This window comes from Palaemon carinicauda, chromosome 39, assembly GCF_036898095.1.
Source record: "Palaemon carinicauda isolate YSFRI2023 chromosome 39, ASM3689809v2, whole genome shotgun sequence".
Classification (NCBI taxonomy): domain Eukaryota; kingdom Metazoa; phylum Arthropoda; class Malacostraca; order Decapoda; family Palaemonidae; genus Palaemon; species Palaemon carinicauda.
In genome coordinates this window covers 42,478,358-42,498,525 of record NC_090763.1, presented here as the reverse complement: position 1 = coordinate 42,498,525, position 20,168 = coordinate 42,478,358, and the positions used below count along the sequence as shown (strand labels likewise).

The window sequence follows — 20,168 nt, the reverse complement described above, 5'->3', positions numbered from 1 at the left end:
GTGAGAGTATATAGAGAGGCGGTGGGTACCCCACAGCCACCCCCTGCTTACCTGCTAAGTGGTTAGGTAGGGTTGCCACTTCTCACTTAAAAGTCTAATGGCCACCTCTAGCTGCTGCTGAAAGAATATCCACACAAATAATAGAAGGTTTGTATTAGGGAAAAATACTAATCTGCTATTTTTTTTTCTTTTTTTTTAGCTGCAAACTATCGATTAATTGCATTGACATCTTGTTTATGTAAAATCATGGAGAAGATGGTCAATGCAAGACTGATATGGTACCTGGAAAACAAGGGTATTTTATCACCTATGCAGTGTGGATTAAGAAAAATGCATGCAACGACTGATGTGTTGATACGACTGGAATCCTCTTTGTGAAGTCTTTGCTTCCAAACAGCACCATGTAACAGTTTTTTAACTTGAAAAGACATATGATACTGCATGGAGATATGGTTTACTTGAAAACCTTCATTATTATTGTTATTAAGAGGAGAGCTGCCATTGTTCATTTAATCATTTGTTTCACATAGATCTTTTCAAGTGAGAGAGGGGGAAACTATCTGAGAAGAAATGTTAGGAAGAAGAAGTTCCCCAGGGTAGTATGCTAAGCGTAACCATAATTGCACTAGCCATTAATGGGATATCCTCCGTCATTCCCAAAGATATTCTCTCAACATTATTTGTAGATGATCCCTATATTATTTGCTGGATCTAGACTGTCAATGGTAGAGAGAAAACTACAACTCTCAATTGACAAAATTATTCAGTTGGCTCATATGCATGGATTTAAGTTTTCAACAGGCAAACTACTGTTTTCCATTTGTCATATTTTGGGGAGTACATCCAGACCCTGCTATATACATCAAATGTCAATGGATCCCATGTGTAAGTGTAACTATATTTTTAGGATTGATATTTGATTGTAGGCTTACATGGGTTCCTCACTTGAAAGCTTTGAAAGTAGTGTGTCTTGAGGGTCTGAATCTTTTAAAAGTTTTGTCTCTTACATCAAGGGCAGACTGCAAAACTATTTTAAAGTTATACAAGTCTTTAGTTTTTTCAAAAATTAGTCATGGGTGTGAAATATACACATCAGCCACCCCATGTAGACTAAGATTTTAGATTCTATACACCATACTGGTATTAGATTTGCCACAGGAGCTTTTAGACCTTCGCCTATCCCAAGCCTCCTTGTTGATGCTGGAGAGTTACTTTTAGACCTTACTGAAAGTCTTCTATTGTTCGGTATTGGTTTAGGTTGCAAAGACTCCCTAATTCTTTAGCCTTTCCGACTGCAAGCCTTGTAAGGCATTCAACGTCCTTTGAGTTACACCCAAAGTGTCCTCAACCTTATGGTTTATGGGTGAAACAATTATTAAACAGTCTTGATATAATTAGAAGTAAAGTGGAAATTAATAGAGATATCTTTTTGTAAAAAGAATATGACTGACTTAGACGCCAGGCCTTTTTTTATGGAACATGTTGCAAATTATAGGGAATCAACTTTTATATATACTGATGGCTCCAAATCTGATGCTCTTGTTGCATTTGGAGTATACAGTATAGTAATGGTTTTAATTGTAGAGGTGCGCTTCCTCTAACAGCTTCCATATTTACTGTTGAACTATATGGCATACTAACAGCAATTGAGAAAATAGCGTTGGAGGAGGAAAGTAATTTTACCATTTTCAGTGATGCAAGGAGTGTCCTTGAAACTTTAGAAGTTTTTAATTCCAGTAACCCCTTAGTTTAAAGATTTTAGAATGGGTTTTTTATTTTTGGACTGAGAGGTATAACACTTCGATTTTGTTGGGTTTCAGCACATGTAGGTGTATCTGGGAATGAGATGGCAAATTAACTGGCAAAGAATGCTGCATCTGAGTTGCTATGAAGAAGGTGTCTCATTCCCGGTAATGATTTCGTACCTACCATCAAGAAATTGTTTTATGATAACTGACAACAGCATTGCCATAGTCTAGTTGGAAATAAGATGAGAGAAATAACAAATGTCATATCTCCTTGGAGGTATAACATGATGCCTGCAAGTCGGAGACGTCTTTTTGTCGTCTCCGCATTTGTCACACTTGGTTGACACACAAGTTTTTGATGAATAGGCAACATCTGCCATATTGGGATGAATGTTTGGCACCCTTGACAGTGAGTAATTTGTTGATCGAATGCCCCACTTATAGTATCGAAGGAAATAGACATCTCTTTGAGGCTCGAGGTGAGGATGGCAGGTTCATCCTTGCCAAGATTCTCAGTCATGATGTGTCTAACTAACCATACAAGTGGTATTTTTAAACCTTTTTTCAGAATCAGGTCTTCTGAAAGCTATTTAAATGTTATAAGGACGCTTTTACTTTTATTGTTTTAAATTTAAATACCATATATTTTTTCTTTATAACAAATAATATTGGCATCAATTACCAGATAACTCATAATCAATCAATCAATCCCTGAACAACGGGCTTCTGCTCTACTGTTCACCAGTCCTGGATCCCCATGCTCTACGGCAGGATGCATTCAGCATAGACTGGTCAACATTGCCAACATTGGCGGTTTAGCTGTTTTCCCCCGCGCTGCATGATGACAAAGAGTGCATAACAAGGCAAGATCATCCGCAGCCTTGAGATGACCCTCTTAGCTCTGCTGGTACCTGTAGGATGGTTCCTATACCTTCTCCAGTTGCTGACATAAGTCCCAAGAAAACTCCCTCCACGGCACGATCTACTCGGACAACCAACCACATGATCATCTTCTACAGAGCCATAGATCCCCTGGGTTCTTCACGCTTGGACACTTTCCAACATCTTGCACAGGGAAGCTTTCACAAGAAGTTGTGAATGGATGTTGGGGATACCTCCGGGATTCTCCAATTGCCGGCTAACAGGCTAGTGGACTACCTTCGGTGGTTGATGTCGTGGATGTGGTACCTCCCCCCCTCGTTGCCACTTCAAGCATTGCAGAGGGGTCTTGGATACTTTGGAGGGAAAAACTCCTCTCTTTCTCAGCTCTGAAAGGCTACCGCTTGTCTGTGAGCCTAGCCTTTAGGCCGAAAGGAATTAACCTTTCCTATGTCAGTTTTGTCTCACCTCATACAGAGTTTTGAGCCTACTTGCCCTCAATTGGAAGTTAGACTTCCCTGGAGCGTGTATTGCATTCTTTGGTCATTGCAGGGTACCCCTCGATGACTCAGGATGCTAAATAGCAAATTTTCACGTGACCTTGTAGATAGGCTTCTCGCTTGTGTTGGGTTTGGCCAAGAGATTTGGAGAATTCCATGGTCCGCCTTCAACGTCTCTCATTTTCATCAGTGCGGAAGATCATACTCAACTTTGTTCCTGGCAGCTCGGATCCCGGATCCCAGTTTCGATCCATTTGGATTGGGAGTCCTTTGTAGCGTAACCAATGATCCACATCAACAGTTACTATGCCAGGGAAGAACTTGAGGTTCTACCTCAAAGAGAACTACGCCCTCAAATGTCAGCACTCTTCGTCAGCTCAGAGAAAGTCAAGAGAAGGATCACATTCTCAGCTTGGATAGGCAAGGCCATAGACTTGACATTGAATCCTTCTCTTTCTCCTCAATAGGGGAGATCTAGAGCTCATAACATCAAGGACTGGTGTACGTCTCTAGCATTTAAAAAGAACTACTCTGTGATGCAGGCTTCGCAAGAGTTGCGTACAGGAAGTGTTAAAACGACCCTCACCATCCACTTCCTGCAAGATGTGGCCCACAGGAACATGGAGACATTCTCCATTGGTCCTGTGGTGGTTACATAAGAAATGATTTAAACTTCAGATTCCTTGATGGACAAGTAGCATATGATGGAGGGCAGAGTTTAACCATGGTTAAGTCTAGGATGAATGATAAAGAATGACTGCCTCTTTCTTTCATCTTCCTTCTTGTGGGGGAACAGCACCTACGATACTTTGCAAAGCTTACCTCCGCTGTCTGTAGGTAAAACCATTTCCCTTGTGTAACCAGATATATAGATATATAATTGTTACCTCCCCATACCCCATGGCAAGGTGGAATTTGGGTAACTTCTATGATGAATTCAAAGATTCCTTTGTTTCTGAGAATTCTTACCTAGACTAATCACACTGCTAGTATCACACAATCACACAGATTGCTCAGGCTGCTAACTGTTCTTTGCACGAGTTTAGCAAGGTGTCAGGGTTTATCCCTATAACTTATGGGAGAACCCCAGGTCAAATACTAGCCGGTTGGTTTGGACTACCACCCTCCTAATCTCTATAAATAACAAAAGGGTTTGTATTTATTGACAGTACAAATGATAAATTCAAAAGTAATTTGTATTTTTCCTAACTAGACAAACCTTGAGCTATTTATACTAATTGGCCCACCATCACCTGTCCCCTAATAAATCCTGCCTGCAATAAAAAGTGACGAGACAACACAGGTGTGTGCGTGTGTGAGCGGGGTAGCCGGCTCCCCCCACCCCCCGCTAACTAGCAAAAGGTCAGTTACACCTCACTAAAAGTCTTGAGGCTATTCTCCCAGCTTTGCTTAAAGTCTAATCCTTATAAATAGCTCAAGGGTAGTATCATTAGTAATAATACAAATTACTTTTAAATTGGTCATTTTAGACATCTTTAATCATAATACTCTGATAATAGAATTTCCAAATTGTTCCGATGCAATATACTTTACTCTGAATTTCCTTAATAGGTTTGGATATCTATCCAGTCACGACCAGAAAAATCTAATGGGCCTCCCCAACCTTTCTAAGCAGCACGCATCTGGCAGCTCCTATCTTGCCTCAGGTCAGGTCGTACTAGTACAGATTCTCATTACATTTTTGGGCAGGTCAACGTGTCTTCTGTTCTCCAACCTTTTTCTTTTGTGTTGTCCCTTTCATGGGAACTTGTACATTCTTTGCTCGATAGGGGCCGAACTTCAGCAACTTTGTTTTCCTGGGACTTAGAAGTGTGAGGCGTGTTCTTGTCCCACATGGAACAGAGCGGAAAGACCAAGGAGACGGTTCTCCTTCCAAGAGAAGTCGTTCCTCCAAATTCTCCAAAATCTTCCCCAATCCTCTCGCACAGCAGGGGCCAAGGTGAGTTAGTGCTGGGCCTCAGCCTGTTGCTAAGACCAATGTTACTTCAGACTACAGGTAGAGTGTTGCTACTTGTTATGTTTGTGGAATTGGGCCAATTAAAGGGCCAACCCTTGGACGGTGCAAGTCTTGAGGGAAGCCTTCCGTATCCCTTCCAGGATGCCCTCCTTTCCCTCATCAATTACTGAGAGGCTCCCCTCTTATTACAAAAGAGGACCAGCTTTGGAGGGAGTACCTAGAAGCATAGATGGAGGAGATGCTACTGATAGGTGCCACCCAGAAGTCTGACGACGAGTCACCGTGGGTTGGAGGTCAGTGAAAGATCTTTCCGCCCTCAGCAAATTCATACACAGGTCAATCTTCAAGATGTAGGTTGGACATGGCACCAGCCACCCGTTGAGATACTATCACTAGAGAGTTATGGGGTCTTGACTGGCCAGATAGTACTACATTGGATCCTTCTCTCTGGTTACGGTTCATTTTCCCTTTGCCTATACACTCACACACCGAATAGTCTGGCCTATTCTTTACATATTCTTTTCTGTCCTCATATACCTGACAACACTGAGATTACCAAACAATTTTTCTTACGGCACTGCAATTGTTCAGTGGCCACTTTCCTCTTTGTAAGGATAGAAGAGACTCTTTAGTTATGGTAAGCAGTTCTAGGAGAAGGACACCCCAAAATCAAACCATTGTTCTCTAATCTTGGGTAGTGCCATAGCCTCTGTACCATGGTCTTCCACTGTCTTGGGTTAGAGTTCTCTTGCTTGAGGGTACACTCGGGCACACAGTTCTATCTTATATCTTATTTCTCTTCCTTTTGTTTTGTTAAAGTTGTTATAGTTTATAAAGTGATATTTATTTCAATATTGTTGTTCTTCTTAAAATATTTTATTTTTCCATGTTCCCTTCCTCACTGAGCTATTTTCCCTGTTGGAGCCCCAGGGCTTATAGCATCCCACTTTTTCAACTAGGGTTGTAGCTTAGCAAGTGATAATAGTAATAATGTAGACTTCTTGTACCAATCATTCCAGATGTTCTGGTGCAGGAGGAATTGCTGCAGAGGTGTCGTCGGCTTCAGCCGAAGTGGTTCCTTCTATGGGACGGAGCTGCTCAAGCCATCAAGGAGAAGTGTGTTGGAGCCGCTACCTCCCCACCACTGGACGACCCACCTTGCTCACGGGCATCTCTGATGTCCTCGCTCATGTCTTTGAACAGAACGGGCATCAACCATCTTCTTCATATCGCGATGGGCTCTTCAAGCAGCTTCCCCGTTGTAGTTCGGCAACCCTCGCCCTCCACCCATTGAGAAGTAGGACAACCCTTCTCATGAACGAACATCTCTGATGCCCTCGCTCGATTCCTCTGACAGACCAGGCACCCACCAGCATTTCCGAATTACGACAGGCTCCGCAAGCGGCTTCCCGTAGTAATTTGGTGATCCTCACCCTCCCACTCGGGGAGGAGGCGCTTTCAAGGAGAACCTTTAGAGTAGTGCTAGCTTTCTGATAGAACAATTTTATGGAACATATTACTCCCATTTAGTTCACGAGCTCTAGCTGCTCCGAAAGAAAGTATTCAGAAACCCTTTTTATTCTATGATGAAGAAAAAGTATTAGAAGAGTGAAGGTAGTCGTCGACTTACGACTTCGACTTTTTTTCACTTTGATGACATCTCGTGTTTGTCCAAAGTCGTACACTAATAGGAGAACTATTTCCTTAGAAATAATAAATTTTCTTGTATAAAAGTTAATTGATTTATCTTGATAAGTTAGTATTTGCTCCTATTGATAATACTGTAAGTAGTATCAATTATAAATAAAATAAATATAACGAAAAAGTTTTAATATCTGTCGAGTTCATACTGTAAATGTCTAGTGACGTCATATTTCTCACGAAGCCTTGGAAAATGAACTGGCAAATCTAGTGATTTCTTTTCAATAGGTTATCGGTTAATGTTAATATTCCCATTATCAAAATATTGAGTAACGATACAAAGTATTTCATAGGTCGGCATTTGTTGTTATGAGTAGCATAAATTTGACTCCATAACTAATATGATGTTTATCCAATAAAAGTGTACTAATAGAACAAATATTTTCTTAGAGTAATATATTTTCTTTTACATTATGAAGATTAAATATTTTTCCTGGGTAGGTTAGTATTTTTTTTGCAAGAAAAACAGAATGGTTTTATATATTAAGTAAATCTTTCTTTGTCGAGTTAATTTCATAGTGCACACATCCCGTGATGTCATATTTCGGGCGGAAGGTGAGTGGCAAATCCAGTGATTTTGTATCGATTCGTTACTTAGTAATCTTATTATTCTCATCATCGAAACATCAAGTAACAATGCAAAGTATTTCAGTGGTCTGTACCAGTTATGAGTAGCCTACGGTACTATTTGCTGTAAATTTAAGAAAATAAGTAGTTTATGTCTGATGATGTCATATTTTTGCTGAATGGCGAGCCAATAGATAGAATGATTTCCTATCGATACTTTACCTAGTAATATTAGTATTCCCATCACCGAAACCTTGTATATCTAACAATATCTAAAGAAATATCCCGTACAGAGTGAGTGCGTGTGAGTGAGAGAGAAACGAATGAACAAACATATTCATATGATAACTAATAATAAAGGCTATAAGGGAACTGTATGAAAAATGTGATATCCTATAACATATTGGTGCTGGTGTAATATTCATCATGAAGATATTATGAATAAGTTAAGAAATTTTATAAACGATAAGCATTGTTATGAGCGCAATACAGTAGCGTAACCTTGATCAGCTGATGACTACCAAAAGTAAAACAAAAGTGATTGTTAATTATTAAAAAAATAAGATACAAACATGCTTTAATAAATCAAAATTAACCAATAATGTCTAAAGAAATATGAAGATATAACAATTAACTAAATATGAAATACTGTATAAAGCTTTAAAAATGAACTTTCTGACGGACTCGTAAACACACACACAGAATGTAGTCGTATGATAACTAATAAAGGCTGTAAACAAACTATATGAAAACTGATATCTTATAACATATTGGTGCTGATGCAATATTCATCATGAAGATATTTCCAATAAGTTGAGAAATTATATAGGTGATGCGCGTTGTTATTCATTTGTGCACATCATCTCTATTACGTAGGAGGACCTTGGGATCAGCTGACCATCAGGGAAGGGGACCACATTTTGTCCCCTTACCCAAAGGATACACATGTCCAGATTCTGGTACACCCATCCAGAAGGAAGTTCCTCCGGGTCAAGTGGGGATGACGTCCCCCAGTTTCGAACCTTTAGTATCGTGTTTTTCACTGCCCCACAGTTGTGTACCAGAGTCTTCTCTTTCATTTCTCAGTGGGCCCACAAGAATGGATAGGTGTTTACAAGAGTCTTCTCCCTAACTTCCCAGTGGGGGTGGGGGGGGGGGCCTTGTTGAAGTAGAGGGACGAGCCCATGAAGTTCTATGAAGAATATGGGTTAGTTTTCAACTGGCAGATGTCCTCTTCGACGAGGACGGTATACCTGAACTTGAAGTTTTGTATTGTACCAGTGCCTTCCCGGCAGAGGAGCAGCTCGACTGGCAGGACGCATCCGCCTGCCCGTTCCTATAGGGGTCTCCCGCATCCATCGATGACTGGTAAAGCCTAGTAAGACACCTAGTGTCCCTAAAGAAGTTGGTCCCTCAGGGCAGGATCAAGCTCCAGCCGGTCCATAGGGAAATCCGTATTAGTCTGAGACGTCCGTCAGGGAATGTCTTCAGCGAGTCGCCTTAGTCCCAGTCGCCCAGGTAGGCGCTCTGGTGGTGGTCAGACCTAAGCAACACCTTGGAGGGAGTCAAACTACAGGACCCTCCTTCGGAGTTCCTGTTGTTCATGAAGGCATCCAAGGAGGGATTGGGGTGATATCAAGGAGTCCCTAGGGACTTGGACCCCCCGAAGAGAAAGCTCTTCACATCAACGAGCAGGAACTTCAGGCTGTCCAGAAGGCTCTTCAGTCCCTATGAAGTATGGTTGCAGGGAGGGCGGTAGCCATATTGATTTGGCAACGCCGCAGTGGTGGCCCACGTCAAGAAACAATGGGGTCTCAAGACTCGTACCTTGTACGCTCTGCAACCTGATGTAGGAAATCCTGGGATGGACCGCAGACATGGGGATATCTCTGGTGGCAAGGTTCATCCCGAGAAGAAGAAACGTGATGGTGGACAGACTCAGCAGGAGAGGCCAGATGATAGGCACGGAGTGGTCCCTTCACCCAGCCGTGGCAAGTGAACTGATATCCAAGTGGGGTTCCTCCTCACTAGACCTCTTCGCAACAGGCCTCTATGCAATGTTTCCAGTGTTCTGTTCACTGATCCCATGCCTGGCAGGAGTCACGGGTGATGTCTTTCAGCAACCGTTGGAAAGTCGAGACACGTATGCCTTCTCTCCCTTCCGTCTGCTGCTATGAGTCCTGAACAGACTCCCAGAAGCAAGGGCACAAGTTGCATGTTGATAGCTCCATGGGGTCCAGACAAGCCTTGGTGGCCAGGCAAGGAATAGTTCCTGGACCGAAGGGAATTGGAGGTAGAAGAACCATGTCCCCTCCCGTTCAGGGAAGATCTCTGAAGGTTCCATGACAGGCTGCAATACCTCTCCCTTTATGGGTGGAGGTTATCCATCATCTCCCAAGTTGGAGAGGCCTTTCCAGGAGTGCCGCCACACAGATAACTGGCTCTGTGAGTAGTTCTTTGGCAGCCATCTACCAGGCAAATGGGCAACTTTTAGAAGATGGTGCCTACAGAGAAACATGAAGCCCTTGAAAGCATCCATCCCTCAGATAGAAGACTTCTTACTGCACCTCAGGTTGGACGAGGGCCTCTCTGTCTTGGCCGTGGAAGGTTACCGAGCGGCACTGAGGCAAATGTTCTTGCTTAAGGAATTAGATCAGGGGGCCTCAAAGCAGATGGCTATGCTCCTGAAGAACTTTGAGCTATCATGTTCCCCCCATCCTTTGCGGGCTCCAGAGTGGGACTTAGCCAAGGTTTAGGATTTCCTGAAGTGGTCACCCCTTGTCTGTCGCTTCAAGGACGTCCTGGACAGAGATCTGTCATTGAAGACAATCTTACTCTTGGCCTTAGCCTCATCCTAAGCGTTAGCAAGTAACACAGCCGGCCCTACAAAGTGCATTCCTGGCAGTGGAAGGTTCTGAAGACAGTCTTTCTCCGAGTCTTAACGGTCAGAAGGGTTAGCGAGAAACACTGTTTGTCGTATGAAGTGTGCCAAACTAGAGATTGGAAGTAGTTAATGATTTGGATTGTCCCCTCCATCGTGCTGAAAACTCAGAACCCTGCGGTACAAACTCCATGTTCGAGGAGGTTTCCATCCCCGCCATTCCAAGGTCCGGCGCCAATAAAGACCTTCTCTTCTGCCCTGTCTTAGCCATGAAGGGGTACCTGGCTAGGACAGCAAGTCTATGCCCTGCCATCAAGTGACTCCTTGTAGCTACCAGTAGAGTTAAAAAGTCAGTGTCAAGGAATACCATTTGGTTTTGGATAAGAGAAATGATCAGAAGAGCCTACAGGCCAGCAGATGTCCCTCCCAAATTTACGTAACCCCACGAGGTCAGGGATAGGGACTTCTCTGACGTTCTCCAGGATATGGCAGTCAGTCAAATCTGGAAGTGGGGGGGCGGGGGGCGGTATGGAAGAGACAGTCCACCTTTCTGTCACACTTTCTAGTTAATGTTCGGTCTGGTCCCTCGAGTTCAGGTTTGGATCCGTCATGGCGCCACAACAGTGGATCTAACGATGACTGGAACCCTCCATACTCCATGCTGAATGGTAGAGTTTCAGCGTGTCCTATTCCCTACCTCTCTCCCCGCTTCACAGGCTTTTTCCTATGGAGTACCAGATGAAGCATCGGACAGTCTTGGCGAGTGTGATTCAACCTTGTCTTCAACCCTGTTGGGTGTGTTTCCCTTGTTGGGATGTTAGTATTTTAATTACCTGATTGGCCTCCTTAGAACAGCTCCCTTTCTTTTTGCCAACTAGAACCCACGTTCCTGCCTCCTAAGGACATGTCTCCTATTAGGGAAGCTCAAAGTAAAGTACAGTAGCCTATATTGCATTGGAACAAGTAGCAAATTTTAAGTAATTTTATTTTTCCAAGCTATACTTAGGACGAACTTCGTACGAGTTACTGCCCACCCTGCCATTCCCGCAGCGTTCTGTATGTGATAATGAGTTTTTTTTTTGGTGTCACGGGAACTGTACTGAGACTGTACACTAGTGCAATCTGATCTGAGGCTAGATGGGAGCTGCCAGATTTGTGATGCTTAGAGAGGTTGGGGAGGCCTATCTGATTTTTTCTGGTCATGACTGGATAGATATTCAGACCTCCTATTACCTCCTATCAAGGAAGTTGGTCATAAGTATAGCTAGGAAAAATACAAATTGCTTAAAATTTGTTATTTTCACTCACCAAATATTTTTTTCATTTGCATCAAGGATGCATGGTAGTGGGAAATTTTCCGTATTAACTCATATCATAGGGTATTTATGGGAAAAAGTTGGTGTTCTTTGTCTGTGGAAGGATGAAAATTAATTATAGCCTTACCATGTCTCAGGATTGTTATTTAGTAACAATTTTTTTTTATACCTATATTATTGCAATCATTGGCAGTGAAGTATATACTAGTGGTACTGTACAAAAAGTGTGTACTGAAATATCAAAACGGTAATATTCCAAGATTGATATACTGGATGCTATAGATACATGTATTCTCACAAAATTTGGTGTATCATATCATTGCCAAACAGTATTATGTATAGATTAGTATAAAGTCAGTAATTCTGATGAAGCTATGTATATCTGCAAGACCAGGACCAAAATTTGTATGCCACTTAGTATAATGTAATTCTCTCTCTCTCTCTCTCTCTCTCTCTCTCTCTCTCTCTCCTCTCTCTCTCTCTCTTTGGAATTTAAACCTTAAAACGGCACTGTCAAATACATTTCTTGCAGTATATTCATAGTATATAACATGGGAATTGAAACCATACTCACAATGCTGTAGGTAACAGGAAAAAATTGTTGTCTGAGGGTGAATTGGTTAGACTTTTGGGGGAGGGAACTTTTCAGTATGATAAGCGATGAAATGGATAGAAAAAAATTAAAAAATTGCATGTACAAGAAGAATTTTAAGGTATCCAAGAAGAAATTGATATTAGCATTCAGTGTTAAACTGTTCCCTACAAATTTGGTGATTGACTGAATTTACTAACTTTAAATACACAATATATATTCTATATAATTTTTTATTTTCAGCAACTTGCTCTAAGTGCTGGGTACTTTTTTAAGTGCCCATTGTGCAATGACAGAGACATATTTGTGGAAGATATGCAAAATTTTGGCATTTATGTTCCCGAAAAGTGAGTATAAAATTTGGAATATGTTTCATTACTGAAGTAATGTGTATTTTTTTATTTTCTGTATCTTTTTTGTTAGCAAATTATAGTTGTTCCGTAACTGGAATACAAACCTACACTATTTATAGAGGGTATTGCTTTCAGCAAAGTTGAAAGGACGAGCCATTAAAATTTAGCGAGGGTTAACTACCCATCCTGCTAGTTAGCGGTGTGGGTAAGAGGGGTAGCTAGCTACCCATCTCGCTGACACATCTCTGACTGTGCTTCACTTTACTTTTAGCTCAGGAGGAGAGCGATTGTTGCTGCTCTTCCTCCTCGCCTATTTTTGGACTACCATTAATCTCTCTTTTTTTACCTATGTTTTCTTCAATATACAGGTAGTCGCTGACTTACGACGGAGATAGGGGACATTGAGACACGTCGAAAGTCTTTTTCGACATATTTTGAATTCATAACGTGAATTTTCCGTAGATTTATTTTGATGCATCATGATTCGGCAATCATCTAAGTCATATTTTATCAATATTTTCGTACTGTATATCGTTATTTCATTTTCTTGTTTAGTAGGATATCATATGCTGTAATAAAGTATTTTTGTATTCTGTTTTTCAATTTTGGAATGATTTTAAACATAGAAAATTACTTAATATTTTGTTTACCTTTGATTATGATCAGCTGATCTGAAGGTCCCCGCTGCCATATCGAAAGTTTGCTCACATACAAGTGGTGTATTTTTTATATAATTTCTCAATTTATTCGAAATATCCTCATGATGAATATTACACACACCAAAATGTTACAGGAAATAAATTTTTGTACAATTCGTTTATAGCTATTATTATTAGTTATCATTCAATTACGTTCTCACTCTGTGTGCAGGCTTGTATTGGTAGTTTATTTTTAAATCTTGTGGTGCAGGCTTGTATTGGTAGTTTATTTTTAAATCTTCATACAGTATTAAATATTTTATTCCTTATTAAACCTTCATATTTCATTAGTCATTATTGTGGTTTATTAAAGCATTTTTGTATTCTATTTTCAATTTCTCGAGTATTTCAGACAATCAACAATTACTTTCGGTAGGCATCAGCGGATCTCAAGGTCACGCTACCGTATTGCGATTATGGGCACATATAGTATGAATAACACGTTGTTAGTATAATATTCTTAATTTTATTCAAAATGTCTTCGTTACATCAGCAACAATGATTTATATTATAGGGTATCACAGTTTTCATACAGTCCATTTATAGACATTATTAGTTCTCTCTCTCTCTCTCTCTCTCTCTCTCTCTCTCTCTCTCTCTCATATTTTGATTTTCAATTCACAGTTAAATCTCCATATTTCTTTAGATATCAGAAATTCTTTGCCTCATTACTCGATGATTCAATAATGGAAATAATAAGATTACTCAATAATACACAGAAAGGAAGTCATTCGTTTTGCCAGCGCGCATTCCGCCATACATATGACATCACAGGACATGTGATGTGAAGTCAAAAAAGAATGACATGCACATTATGTAAAACCCTTTCCTTTTTCTTGCAAAAATGAACAGAAAATACTAACTTATCAATCAGAAGTATTTAATTTTTACAATGTAAAAGAAAATATATTTCTAAGAAAATGTTTGTCCCATTAGTGTACTTTCTTTAGATAAATATCGATCTATTATCCGAGATGGAATAAACTAGCGTAGAGTTAAATTTATGCTATGTAGTACTCATAACAATCTATAGACAAAATCCTTTTTATCATTACTTGATATTTCGATAATGGGAATACAGGTAGTAATACTAATCGTATCTTTTTGAAGGGAATCACTCTTGCCCGCTCGCTTTCCGCCGGTAATATGACAGCACCAGACAATAATCATATGAACTCAACAGATATTAAAACTTTTCTTAACATAATTTTTACTGAAAAAGGATACTGTATGTTATAAAAGAAAATACTAACTTACCAAAATAAAACAGTTCTATTTTATACAAGAAAATAGATTATTTCCAAGGAAATTTTTTCTATTAGTGTACTATTTCCGACATACTTGTGACGTCATCACAGTGAAAAAAATCATCGTAAAGTCGAACCGCCATAAGTCGCAAATGTTGTAGCCGGCGACTACTGTACCTGTACTTATATGAAAACAATGAAAACATATATATATATATATATATATGTATACTGTATATACAGTATATATAAACAGTATATATATATATATATATATATCTATCTATCTATCTATCTATCTATCTATCTATATATATATATATATATGTGTGTGTGTGTGTGTATATATATGTATATACAGTGAAACCTCTACATACGAATGTCCTAACATACGAATTTTCCAACATCCGAAGTAAAATTTCTACCAAATTTCTGTCTCGACACCCGAAGTGTTGCTCCAACATACGAAGTAAACAATACGCGTGGAATTTTCTCGAAAGCGTCAACCGTGGTTTGTTGTTGACACCAATAGGCGGCAGCACATCGGAGGGACGCCAATCCAGCGTCACCTTGATTAGTCCTCTCATCTCGTGCGCATCGTGTGGTTGTTCTCTATTTGTTTCAGTTATTAACAGTGTTTTTTATCTTCCTTTTTTCACGTGTTTTTTCTGTGTTTCGTAATCATGGGTCCTAAAAAGCTTAGTTTCGGTTCAGGAAATAGTAGTAGTGGTGAGAAAAGGAAGAAGTCAATTCTTTCATTAGAACTAAAGCAAGAAACAATAGAAAAGCATGAGTGAGGTGTACGTGTTAGCGATCTGGCTAAACAATATGGCCGGAATATGTCTACGATCTCGACGATCATAATACAGAAGGCAGCCATTAAAGCAGTGAAACCTTCGAAGAGGATCACAATTATTTCCAAACGTCGTAGCCCTACCCTTGAAGAGATGGAACGCCTTTTGTTAATATGGATCAAGGACAAGGAGATTGTTGGCGATAGGATCACTGAAACGATCATTTGTGAGAAGGCCAGAGTTATCTACAGTGACTTGAAGGCGGCGGGCTCTGGGGGTGACGTGGGGGAGAGTTCAGCCGATCCTACGAACGGAGGAATTCAAGGCGTCTCGAGGTTGGTTCGAGAAATTTAGGAAACGGACCGGGATTAATTCAGTTGTTCGGCACGGAGAAGCTTTGAGTTCGGACACCAAGGCTGCTAAAGACTGTTAAAAAAGTTCGAAAGCATCGTGGCGGAGGAAGGCTACGTAGAGCAGCAGATGTTCAACTGTGATGAAACTGGTCTGTTTTGGAAAAAAGATGCCTAGTCGAACTTACATTACCGCCGAAGAGAAGAAAATGCCTGGACATAAGCCAATGAAGGATCAGTTGACTCTTGCACTTTGTGCCAACGCCAGCGGGGGACTGCAAAATTAAGCCTTTATTAGTTTACCATTCCGAAAACCCTAGGGCATTTAAAGCACATAGAATTAATAAAGACCTGCTACATGTTCTATGGCGTTCTAATTCTAAGGCTTGGGCTACTAGGCATATCTTTGTGGAATGTGTAAACGTAGTTTTCGGCCCAGCTGTCAAGAAGTAGCTTCAGGAGAGGAATTGGCCTTTGAAGTGCTTGCTTTGTTTGGACAATGCACCCGCTCACCCCCCCCCCCCCCCCCCCCCCCCCCCCCCCCCCCGGACTCGTAGATATCATCATCGACTAATACAAATTCATCAAGTGTTGTATCTTTCATCGAATACCACCCCTATCCTCCACCCCATGGACCAGCAAGTCATCTCTAATTTTAAGAAGCTGTACACCAAGCACTTATTTAGGCAGTGCTTTAATGTCACGCAAAGCACCAACTTGACTGTGCGTGAATTTTTGAGGAGCCACTTTAATATCGTGCTCTGCTTAAAGATCATAGATCAGGCTTGGGAGGAAGTAACTCCTCGGACCCTGAATTCAGCTTGGAAGAAGCTTTGGCCTGATGCTGTTGCTCCCAGAGATTTCGAAGGTTTTGGCCCCGAGAATGAACCTGTGCTTGCCGTCGAGGAAGACGTCGAAGAGATTGTATCCCTTGGCAAGTCCATGGGCCTGGAGGTGGATGAAGATGACATACCGAACTCGTCGATGAGCATCATGAAGAGCTCACCACCGAGGAACTCAAAGAGCTGCAAGCCATGCAGCATGATGAGTTCCAAGCGCAGTTGAGTGAGTCGGAGGAGACCGAGGAGGTAGGCCAAATCTTAGGTACGGCAGAAATAAAACAGATGTTGGCATATCAACACGTGGTTGATTTCATCGACAAGCATCACCCACAGAAACTTCAGGTTTGCCGTGTTGTTGCGCAGTTCAATGATGTTTGCTTAGCTCATTTCAGCAAAATCCTCAAAAGCCGTACCAAGCAACTTTCACTCGATAGATTCTTTAAAAAATCTCTACTAAAACAGTCTAGTGATCATGATGAAAAGAAGGACAGTGAAGCAAAGAAAAGGAAGACCGAATCGAGTGAAAGTGATGAAAATTAAAAATAAGGAAGGAAAAAAAATGTAAAAGAAAAAATATAAAATTATAAAAATGAAAAAAGAAATAAGCTAAGTCAAGTTAAAGTTCACGTAGTGTAAGTTAGTGTAAGTTATCGCACACGTTATCGTACAAAGTCGCCGTCCCTACCTCCTCGCTGATCTTCCATCTCCTCCTGCGTAGCAGTCCCTACACCTGTGCTGGCCTGTCGCTAAGGTAAAGTGTTACATAAAAACCCCTTTTTCATTTATTATTTCTTTATTCTTTTTTTAGATGTTTATGTATTATATTGTATTAATGTCATGTGTAATTATGTGTAGCCAGTTATTAAGGAGTTATTATGGGTTTTTAGGCTGAGGAACGAATTAAACAAATTACCGTGTATTCTTATGGGAATATTTGCTCCCATATACGATCATTTTAACCCGTTTACCTCCAAAGGACGTACTGGTACGTTTCACAAATCTAATCCCTTTACCCCCATGGACGTACTGGTACGTCCTTGCAAAAAACTGCTATTTAAATTTCTTTTTGCATATTTTTGATATTATTTTGAGAAACTTCAGGCATTTTCCAAGAGAATGAGACCCACCTGACCTCTCTATGACAAAAATTAAGGCTGTTAGAGCAATTTAAAAAAAAAAATATACTGCAAAATGTGCTTGAAAAAAAAATAACCCCTGGGGTTTAAGGGTTGGAAATTTCCAAATAGCCTGGGGGTAAGAGGGTTAACATATGATGCAGTTTCTGGAAGGAATTAAGATCGTATGTAGCGGTATCACTTATATATATATATATATATATATATATATATATATATATATATATATATATATATATTTACACACACACACATATATATATATTTATATGGAGCTGGGGGAGAGTGACTGCTCCCCGCACTCTAGTTTTGGGGTGTTTGAATGTGCGTGGATGTAGTACGATAGAAAGTAAAAGATGTGTTGGGGTGTTTGAATGTGCGTGGATGTAGTACGATAGAAAGTAAAAGATGTGAGATTGGAAGTATGTTTAGAAGTAGAAGGATGGATGTATTGGCCTTGTGTGAGACAAAGATGAAAGGAAAGGGTGAAGTGATGTTTGGTGAAATGTCTGGTAGAGTGTCTGGGATTGAAAGGGGAAGAGCGAGAGAGGGTGTGGCTTTATTGCTGAGTGAATGGATGCCAGGTAAAGTAGTGGAATGGAAGGAGATATCATCTAGGTTAATGTGGGTAAGGGTTAGGTTGGGTAGGGAATGTTGGGCGTTTGTCAGTGCGTATGGGCCAGGTAGTGAGAAAAGTGAAGAAGAGCGGAATGAGTTCTGGAATGAATTAACTAGGTGTGTAGAAGGACTGGGTAGAAGGAATTATGTAGTTGTCATGGGTGACTTAAATGCTAGAGTGGGCGCTGGAGAGGTAGAAGGTGTCATTGGGAAGTATGGCGTACCAGGTGAAAATGAGAGTGGTGAGAGACTGGTAGATATGTGTGTTGAACAAGAGATGGTAATAAGTGCTAGCTTTTTTAAAAAGAAAGATAAAAATAAGTATACATGGGTAAGAGTGGCAAATGGAAGAGTAGTAGAAAGGGCATTAATGGATTATGTGTTAATAACTAAAAGAATGTTTGGAAGATTGAAAGACGTACACGTGTTTAGGGGTATGGCTAACGGTATGTCTGATCATTTTTTGGTGGAAGGAAAATTAGTTGTAGCAAAAGAGTGGGGGAATAGAGTAGGTGGATGTAAAAGGGAGCTAGTGAGGGTTGAAGAGCTAATAAAACCCGGGGTAAAAAGTAAATATCAGGAAAGGTTGAAAATGGCATATGACGAGGTGAGAGTAAGAGAAACTGGTAATTTAGAGGAGGAGTGGAAGTTAGCAAAAGAAAATTTTGTTGGGATTGCAAGTGATGTATGTGGCAAGAAGGTTGTTGAAGGCAGCATGAGGAAGGGCAGTGAATGGTGGAATGAAGGAGTGAAGGTAAAAGTGGAAGAGAAAAAGAGGGCTTTTGAAGAATGGCTGCAGAGTAATAGTATAGAGAAGTATGAAAAATATAGAGAGAAAAATGTGGAAGTAAAGCGCAAGGTACGTGAGGCAAAGAGGGCAGCTGACCTGAGGAGGGGTGAGGGACTGGGTCAGTCATATGAAGAGAATAAGAAGAAATTTTGGAAAGAAGTGAAGAGAGTAAGGAAGGCTGGCGCAAGAATTGAAGAGACAGTGAAAGATGGAAATGGAAGGTTGTTAAAAGGAGAGGAGGCAAGGAAAAGGTGGGCGGAATATTTTGAAAGTTTTCTGAATGTTGAGGATAATAGGGAGGCAGATATAATTGCTGTTCCAGGTGTTGAGGTGCCTCTGATGGGAGATGAGAATGAGAGAGAGATTACAATAGAGGAAGTGAGGAGAGCACTAGATGAAACGAAAGTAGGAAAAGCATCTGGTATGGATGGTGTGAAAGCTGAGATGTTGAAGGAAGGGGGTGTGACTGTACTTGAATGGTTGGTGAGATTGTTTAATATGTGTTTTGTGTTGTCAAGGGTACCAGTAGATTGGGTTTGTGCATGTATTATACCACTATATAAGGGTAAGGGAGATGTGCATGTGCATGAGTGTTGTAATTCAAGAGGTATTAGTTTGTTGAGTGTAGTTGGAAAAGTGTATGGTAGAGTAATGATTAATAGGGTTAAGAATAAAACAGAGAATGCAATCTTGGAAGTACAGGGTGGTTTTAGAAGTGGTAGGGGTTGTATGAATCAGATTTTTACAGTTAGGCAGATATGCGAGAAATATTTAGCAAAAGGTAAGGAGGTGTATGTTGCGTTTATGGATCTGGAGAAAGCATATGATAGAGTTGATAGGGAAGCAATGTGGAATGTGATGAGGTTATATGGAGTTGGTGGAAGGTTGTTGCATGCAGTGAAAAGTTTCTACAAAGGTAGTAAAGCATGTGTTAGAATAGGAAATGAAGTGAGCGATTGGTTTCCGGTGAGAGTGGGGCTGAGACAGGGATGTGTGATGTCGCCGTGGTTGTTTTACTTGTATGTTGATGGAGTGGTGAGAGAGGTGAATGCTCGAGTGCTTGGACGAGGATTAAAACTGGTAGGCGAGAATGATCATGAATGGGAGGTAAATCAGTTGTTGTTTGCGGATGATAATGTACTGGTAGCAGACACAGAAGAGAAGCTTGACCGACTAGT

The 20,168-nt window shown here is 40.6% G+C and overlaps 1 protein-coding gene across 3 annotated transcripts in view; it reads left to right on the top strand.

Moving 5' to 3' along the window:
- LOC137631147 (pineapple eye protein-like) overlaps window positions 1–20,168 on the top strand; it is a 350,280-nt gene that overhangs the window by 242,843 nt on the left and 87,269 nt on the right. For all 3 annotated transcript variants that reach the window (XM_068362845.1, XM_068362846.1, XM_068362844.1), the window contains one exon: window positions 12,406–12,509. In XM_068362845.1, the coding sequence (XP_068218946.1) occupies window positions 12,406–12,509 (104 nt within the window). The remainder of the gene's footprint in view (window positions 1–12,405; window positions 12,510–20,168) is intronic.